Genomic DNA, 9,142 nt, shown 5'->3' on the forward strand with positions numbered 1-9,142 from the left:
TAAGAGTATTTCAACTGAGTTTCTTTGCTATTATTCCTTAGATGACTCTTCCCCCCTAGATTTAATTAACTGCAACTGATGCTGCTATGGTGGACTTCTTCAAGAAGATCCCGAAGGAACAAAGGATGCCTTGGGTGATAGTTCCTGACCCCACCCATCTTTCTAAATATTCTAACATGTCTGCTGAAGAACTGCTTGCCCCTAGCTTTTCCTCTTTTAGGATAAACACTGTGAATTCAGGGTGCACAGTACTTCCTCCCCGTGGATCAGGATGCTAGACTTCTTCCTCGTCCAATTCAAGATGATTCCTCTTTGAGTACTAGAAGAAGAGGAAACTGCAAAGAGAAGAGTTCTGTGGCAACCTCCAGCGATGTTGCAACATCGAGTTCAGTTCAGGAGCCAGCTATCAGTGATGATTATGTGATCACTGGTGGGAAGGGCCTTGAATTGCCTCTTAAACTTCTGGCTGCTAGCAATTTTAAGAGGGAAGTACGTGCGTCCAATCGTTCAAGACTGAAGAGAGCTGATCCTACTCCTGCTTCTGATGTTGCCCCATATGGTAAGAAAATGAAATTTTGCCCTCTGACTGTAAATGAAAAAACACTTTTCAAGGTTCCTGTGAGTATTCCCCCTTATGGTAAGTCTTTTGAGAAAGTAGCTATACCCCCACCAGTTCAATATCCTCAAGTTTGGTGTGGTGGTTGGAATAACACAAACTGTTATAATAGTAAGTGCTTGGATACTAGGTTTATCTTGGAACTCTATAGGGATGGAACGAGACTCGTTGTTGCCCAACATTAAGGCAACATATGCCAAAGCATCTGCGTGTCGATTTTCTGATTGAGGCAACTGATAAAACTGAATACTCTCAAACTTGCTCTAAAAACCCTTTAACAGTTCTAGGTACTTGGCCATTCGTTCATCCCTGGCCTCATATCCTCTATCAACTTGAAACACAATCAGCTGTGAGTCACTAAAAACTGTGAGGTGTGTTAGTCCCAGGTAGAGAGCAATTGTGAGGCCAGCAAGTATCGCCTCATACTCTGCCTCATTGTTAGAGGCGTTCCAACCTAACTAGATAAATTTCTCCAACCGTATGTTGTCAGGAGTAACTAACACAACTCCAACTCCTGTACCTCTGTCATTTGAAGACCCATCCACAAATAGTCGCCATCCGGAGCTCGACTCCCATAGGTCTGGACGGGTGTTTGGAGATCCAGGCAGGATGTCATCATCTGAACTGGGGGTTGTTGAGTCGTACCCAGTGTAGTTCATTGGGAAATCTCCATAGAATTCTACTAGTTCCTCTAATATTCTTGGGATATAGATAATATCATACTCTGATAGTTGCACGGACCATTTAGCTAACCTTCCTGACTTGTTCGACCTTTCCAAAATTGATTGTAACTGGTACTCTGTGATTACTCTGATAGTGTGGGACTGGAAGTATGGTTGTAATTTCTCTGCTACAAAAACAAGGGCTAAAATGACTCTTTTGAGTTTAGGATACCTTGCTTCTGCTGGTAGGAGCGTTCGACTCAAGAAATAGACAGGTTTTTCAACCTTCTTTTCGTCCACACGTATCAATACAAAACTGATATTGTAGTCAGATGAACAGAGTTAAAGACCCAAAACTTCTCCCTCAACTGGTTTGGAAAGGATTGGTGTTGCCCTTAGGTACGTTTTGAGTTGATCAAATGCTTTCCGTCAATGCAAATGAGGTATTCTTTCGCAATAACTGAAATAGAGGTTTGCACTTATCTGAACTCTTGTAGATGAACATATTCAGAGCTGTTAACATGCCTATAACTTTTTGAACCACTTTCATGTTTTTAGGTGAAGGCATTTCTATGAGCTCCCAGATCTGATCTGGATTCGCCTCGATTCCTCTCTTAGTAATTAGGTACCCTAAAAACTTCCCTAATGAGACAGTGGAAGCACATTTTGCAGGGTTGAGTTTCATGCGATACTCTAAGAGAATGTCAAATGCACGTTTTAGGTGGGAGAGATAATCTCCCCGTCTCAGGCTTTTGATCAAGAGATTCTCTACATACACCTCCACAATGTCGTTAATCAATCCTTCAAACATTTTGTTTACCAAACATTAGTATGTGGCTCCTGCATTTTTCAGTCCGAACAATATGACCTGATAACAGTACAGGCCATCCGCGGTTGTGAAACTAGCATGCTTCTGGTCTTCCTCATGCAATGGGATCTTGTTGTAGCAAGATGACCCATCCATGATAGATAATAATTCATGTCCAGCCGTTACATCTAACAATTTGTCAATCCGTGGCAGAGGGTAACTGTCTTTTGGACATCGCGTGGTTCAGATCTGTGAAGTCAATACAGATTCTCCATGACCCATTTTTCTACGTACTGGGACAATATTCGAAATCCAGGTGGGGAAATTGATTTCCCTGACAAAATTAGCTGCCTTTAGCTTTTCAACTTCTGCTTTTACCGCTTTGGATTTGTCGGCACCTATCTTTCTCGGTTTATGCTTGACTACTACTGCATCACTACGGATATTGAGCTGGTGGCATGCCACATGGGGGGTCAATTCCTGGCATTTCTTTGAATGACCAAGCAAACACGTCTTTGTGTTCTCAGAGGAAGTCTATTAGAGCATGGCGCTCTTCAGAACTCAACAAGGTGCCGATAAAAGTGGTTTTTGGCGAGCTACCTCCCATAATTTTCACTTCCTCTAATGGCTCCAATGGGGGGGATCCTCCCTCTCTCTTTGGACCAGGTCCGGGAAAGGGGGATCCAACTGTAGTTTCTATTCGGCTAGTTGCGCCACCTCCATTGGTTCAAAAGGGAGTGGGGACTACTTTGTCACCAGAGCGTATCATGCTTTGGTGGCCACCTGATCTCCTTTGATTGTCTCAATTTTCCCATTATGTGGGAATTTTAGACACTGGTGATAGGTGCTAGGAACAGCGCAGAGTCTGTGCAGCCAATTCCTACCCAAGATCATGTGATAAGGTGTGTTAGCTTTTACCACAACAAAATTTATGATGAGAGTTATCAGACCAGTAGCTACAGGTAGTTAGATCTCCCCAATTATTAGAGCTTTGCCCCTACTGAATCTATACAGGCTGGAGTTGGTGGCAACCATCTCAGAGTCAGGAATTTGTAGTTTCTTGAATGCATCATAGTATAACACATCTGCTAAACTTCCTGGATCAACCAATATGCAATGCAAATCATAATCTGCAACATGAAGTGTAAGAACAAGTGCATCCTCATATGGACTCTGGATGCTAAAACAGTTAGCCTTAGTGAAGAGGATGAGTGGATCTTTGTGGGGTATCACGTTGACTTAAGCACTAGTTGTTAGTTCACTTTTTGTAATCCTCATTTGCTTGGCGACGCGCATTTGATATCGCACACCTTTTTTTAGTGACCTGCCCACTTCGTTTGCTTGCCCTTCCTTAAATCATATTTATCTAGAGTCGGCCATTGAGTAGTCTAGTAGTTGGGGATTCCTGAACTGACGTGCTAATCTCCTCGGGCTATACTGCATTCGCCTGCTCGTGTGCTACAAACTGCTTCAAATACTAATAATTGTAAAAACTCACTTTTACTCCTACTTAACTAATTAAACTCGGCAGAAGTAAAAACATGATTATACTCTATTTATCAAAGTTCTACTCTCGATTATCTTATAATAAAACTGGAGTCAGAATTCGTTCCACTCCTAGTTGCTTAGACGTAATAATTTCTCTAACTTAAACAATTCTACAATATCAATGAGAGCAATGGTTTAATTATAATAATATAGTGAAAATAACTAATTAAGATGTTCTAATTTATACTATGACAATTAAATAAGAAGATGTGAATGAGAAAAAGAGATTAGGGGGATTTAATTCCACCTTGATTAATCCTTAATATGCTAGTATAGATTTGTTGCAACCCTAATATTTATGTTTTCACATAAAGATTTGGTCTTTTTATCCCTAAGTATTAATGGCATCTCTACCAGCTAATAATTAGCATGTAAGGCAATTGAAACCCATTCTCATGGTGAATTAACTAACTTCTAGAGTGGAATATCTTACTACAACTATTCTATGCTAACAGATCAAGTCTTCACCAAAGCTTTAATCAAACCCCTCTAATAGAGGTTTACCTAAGATTCATTAGACTACCATAATTAAAAGAATATGAATCAGACATCATAGAAACAGTAACAATAACTTGGCTTTTATTAATGGTGGCTAGGCTAGAAAACAATAATAATTAGGTTTAGACTAAGAGAAGAAGAGAGCTAATTAAAATTACACTAATTAGGGTTATATCTTTAAGAGAGTTGCCTTAGTCCTCTTTATATAGGAGAGGTTAGGTTTACAATTTTCGTGCATAGGCTTTGGAGCCATGTTTTGAGCTACTAAATCAAGCCCAAAACCTAACTACTTAAGTCCAAAAAGGGTTTCTCTGCTAGAAATTACTATAATAGCCTTTTCACGGTCTGGACCATTAGAAATCTCTTTCCGAGCCAGTAGTTTTAACATATAGTATGCCCAATTTCAAGGTTTGAGTCTAACGATACGGCAAGCGGAATTTCTATTGACTTTTCTGTTCTATTTCTGCCTGCGTTGACTTTGACTTTTCAGCTTTGACTGAGCTTTAAAAAGACTTTTTCTCCTTAAAACTTGGGCTTTAACCATATAACTGCTTAGCAACCAACCTTTGCTCATTTCTCTTACAAAAGTGACATATTTCTTCACATATTTAACTCCAATACCTGAAATATACAAATATACAAATATACATAAACAATACTAACTATTATTTATTTTAAGCATAATTGGTCTAAATATAATATTATTAAGGAGTTAAAACTACAATTTTGGGCTCTTATCAAACTACCCCCAAACAACATTTTGCTTGTCCTTAAGCAAATATGAGAAATTAAAAAAAATGACTAAAAATAGAGTTCTAACTAATCTCGTTTCGCCGAGTGCAATTGCATTGACCATATGCAATAAGGCCTTAAACCACTAGGAATTCCCTAGTGGACGATTTATAGCTTCGTCAGAGTTTTTCAGAGAAGGTACTCACAAACTTCATTTATACTACAACAACTAAGAATTGAAATTACTGTTTTCTTATTTATTCTCAGATATCTATACATCTCACTAGCAATGAATACAGAATAATTAATTCGAAACCTAAGCTAATAAGTGCATACTAATCAATCATCTACGGATATATATATATATATATATATATATATATATATATATATATATATATATATATATATATAATATGAACTATTATGAAAACAATTTGGAACTTTGGAATAGCGTCCTTAAATAGGTCTCCACAAATATGTCAAGACAAAAATACTTTGATTTTTCCACTTAAGTTTCGCTTACTCCAGCGCACAGTGGGCACACTTTACCTTACAAACTCAATGACGTACAAGGAAGGCGAAGTCAATCAAACATATCTGCCACTTACTATCACACTAACCTATTCCTAATTGAGCTAGAAGTCTTTCTTAGTTGTTGCGGGGATTAGGTGATGGTGTTAAGAAGGAAGGAAATGAATATTCAAAAAGACAAGTCTGAGATAATAGAGTTTTCAAAATATGTAACTAAAGAAAACCTTGTTCTTACTTTGCTTCTAGACTTTGTTTCCACCCCTTTTTTTTTTTTTTTTTTTTTTTTTGGCTTTTGACTCCTTTGATTTTGTTTTTGGAGTTCTAACTTTTTATTTTATTTATTTATTTTTTTTTTCATCTTTGGATGGAAACTTTTTTTTCTTTTCTTATTTGAAGCAACTAACAAATTATTGGTTTTCCACAAGTCTTTTTCTTTTCTTTTCTTTATTTCATCTCTATTCTCAGACTTATTCAAAAATAGGTAGGCTGATTTTTTTTTGTTTTCTTTCTTATAAAAGGGTAAAGGATTGTGGTTTATGAAAAGGCTAAAGAAATACTCAGAGGGGTGACTAGCGAAAAATAATTTCATATAAGTTTGAATTTCTGGCTATATCGATCCAAAATGGCCTAAATTCTCGCTTAGGATATGATATAGTGATCAAGCAAGTGGACGTGTGATTTCTCTATTCGGAATTTACTTCTTCTTTGTGTCATTACTGAAATATTTCACTCATATAAAGCTTTTAGGCTATATTTGCACAAGATTTGTAGAATAAGTACTATAGCCTAGATTTCAGAAACTTACTACCAATACAAACATAGATACTCATGCAATATATTTATGGAAAGATGTAATAACAATTACCTACATAATAACCTAAGTTTCTAAAAACTATTCTAATTTAAGAGCTAACGTGAAACTTCTAGACTACTATCATCATAAAAAAAGAAACAATACCAATATTATTAAGTGCATAGTATAAATACATTTTATTAATTTTTTCGTGCATCATTATTATCCGACAATATATTTTGTGCATCACTCCGACAATCCCACTGCAGTCCTTGTCTCTCCATTATTATCTGGGGATAATTATAGTACCTGGCTTCATTCAATCACAAGAGCTCTTCGTGCTAAGAACAAGATTGGGTTTGTTAATGGGTCCATCAAAAAACCTGTTGACCCCAATGATCTACGTTTGTGGGCTCGATGTGATGATTTGGTCGCATCTTGGATTCTTAATTCTATCACTGATGAGATTTGCAGTAGTTCTCGGAGTGATGTAGTAGTGGTATCGGAGCGGGTCATGCTATAATCTATTTTTGATTTAATAGAATAATCAGATCTGAAAATTTTATATGAGATATATAGTTATTTCAGATCTGCATGTTCTAAGAATTAAAAGTTCAATTTTTTTAAGTATTGAAACATACTATTTAAAATTGAAAAAGGAAAAGATATATTAATGTTGTTAACATAAGATGTTAGTTTAATTAATATGTTTTTTTAAAGGTGAGTGCTAAAAAGAAAATAGAAAGCATACGTGTTTATTTTGTATGGTACAATTTATTTTTGATAGAGCATAAAGTGTTAGTCGATTTCTTCTGTTGGTTATAACTGACACTCTATAGAGTCTGGTCTATCATCTCGTACGTCAGCATAAGCAGTAGACCTTTTGACAGGCTAAGCATGTAAGACTCTTTAGATAATGGCTTGAAAAGAACTGTTTTTTTAAGGACCACATGCCCTAATAAAGGACGGAAATTTTCTTTGAAGAAAAGTGCATAGTTTTTGTACTATTATGTCATAGGAATCTTTTGTCTTGATAAGTAAACATGGGGAGTTGGACGTGAGTACTAACTGTTAGTTGCTTAGGGACTCTGTCCTTTAGTGCATGCCCTTAGTACTTACTGTACATGGTTTTTTTTATGCTTAAGCTTTAAACCAACAGGCAGAAGCGTTATTTTCTTTTTAGGTTTATTGTTCTGACAATTGCATAAGGGCCACATGATAGTAAAAGACAAGATTTGTTATGTCACTCTTTTGTCCTGACTCATAAGGAGATATATGTAACACAAGAACAGTAGACAGGTTTTGCATAAACAACTGTGCGGTTTTTTTTTGCTTAAGTTTGGAAGTTATCACTATCATTCATATATATATATATATATTGCCATCATGAGAAAATGCATTCTAATAGATATGGTATTTCTATCTAGTTTTTTTTATGGAACATGTGATTCCATGCTAGATATTAAAGATGCTTTAAGCATAAATACCCTCGGTCTATATGATATAAAGCAAGTGGTAAAGGCATTTAATTTACGAATTGAATACCTTGCTACACCATTATCAATTCAATAGGAATTATATTTTTAGATGTGATTAATATGATCGCTATGGATAAATTAATTGCATGCTAAAATATTTTTTGTCTATTGTCTATTCTTAAGAAGAAAAATTCATATATGGCTAGTGAGAGTGTTTTCCCTTACAGATTCATTATCTCGCGGTTACATTAATGAATTATGATGATGGCACACTTGGCTGAAATATAGTTGACAGCCCTACGGTTTGTGCAATTATGTTTTAGTAGTAAAAGGAATTATAATGGAAATCGTATTATATGTATGTAAAATTGATGGGTCTAGTAGAACTCGCCTAATTAAGTTGAATAATTTTGATGCCCTATGGATAAGAGATTATTCATAAGTATTATGTTTCTATTGCTTATATTTGTCTTATTAATACAATATGGAGGGTGTTGTATTTTTATTATATAAGTGGGTTATTGGTTTATTAAATTCTCAAAACCAATATTAAATGTATTATAATATTTTTTGTGTATATGTAAATGTTCCAGATATGTCTCAATCAAATTTCAGTCCCTTAGCATCTATCTTGAAAGAGAACAAGTTAACTGGTCCTAATTATGTGGCACTGGAAGCGTAACATTAACATTATCTTGACTGCGGAAAGTTACAAATTCGTTCTCACTACCCCTTGGCCCCCTAAACCAGCAGACAATGCTAGTTCAAGGCTAAAAGATGAGTACAAAAAATGGCAAAAGGCCAATGAGATGTCCAAGTGTTATCTCCTGGCATCCATGTCAAACAACTCCAGCACCAATTTTGGTACAACTACTGAGATCATGACCAATTTGCAAGAGATGTTTGGCAAACAAAAGCGTACTAAACGTCAGATTGCAATGACAAACCTGATGAATACAAAAATGGACGATAGGACTCAAGTTAGGGAACATATCCTTAAAATGATTGGCTATGTCAATGAGTTGGAGATCCTAGGCGCTGAAATAGATGCCAATTCTCAGGTTGATGCTATTCTTCAGTCTTTGCCAGTTTCATTTAATCAGTTCAAGTTGAACTACAACATGAACAATATGGATTTGACACTACCAGAGTTAATAAACTCTTTGTAGTGGGCTGAAAACTTAGTTAAGGTTAAACCAAGTGTAATGGTCTCAAAAAATGTTGGTGTTTCCAAGCCTAAGCCGAAAGGCAAAGGCAAGTGGAAAAAGGGTAAAAAGTTTGCCCTTGGGGCAGAAGGGGGAGTGGAGAAGAATTCAGGGGCTAAAGCAAAAGGTAATTGTTACCATTGTGAAAAGCCTGGTCATCGGAAGCAGAACTGTAGAGAGTATCTGGCTATGAAACAAAAACAAAAATAAGGTATGCAATCCTTTATTCTTGAAACCAAAGAGTTGGTTTTTCCTTCTAACACGTGTT

The 9,142-nt window shown here is 36.2% G+C and overlaps 1 protein-coding gene across 1 annotated transcript; it reads left to right on the forward strand.

Annotated features, from left to right (window-relative positions):
• The first annotated feature begins 8,331 nt into the window (after positions 1-8,331).
• Positions 8,332-8,838, forward strand: LOC147524324 (uncharacterized). Its single transcript, XM_086574274.1, has one exon. The coding sequence runs from the start codon at positions 8,332-8,334 to the stop codon at positions 8,836-8,838; it is 507 nt and encodes a 168-aa protein (XP_086430400.1).
• Positions 8,839-9,142: the final 304 nt, after the last annotated feature.

Source organism: Coptis chinensis, chromosome 1 (genome assembly GCF_015680905.1).
Source record: "Coptis chinensis isolate HL-2020 chromosome 1, ASM1568090v1, whole genome shotgun sequence".
Lineage (NCBI taxonomy): Eukaryota > Viridiplantae > Streptophyta > Magnoliopsida > Ranunculales > Ranunculaceae > Coptis > Coptis chinensis.

Bases quoted from the DNA above. Each gene is read 5' to 3' on its own strand.
- LOC147524324 (XM_086574274.1), top strand. From the start codon at position 8,332: ATGTGGCACTGGAAGCGTAACATTAACATTATCTTGACTGCGGAAAGT.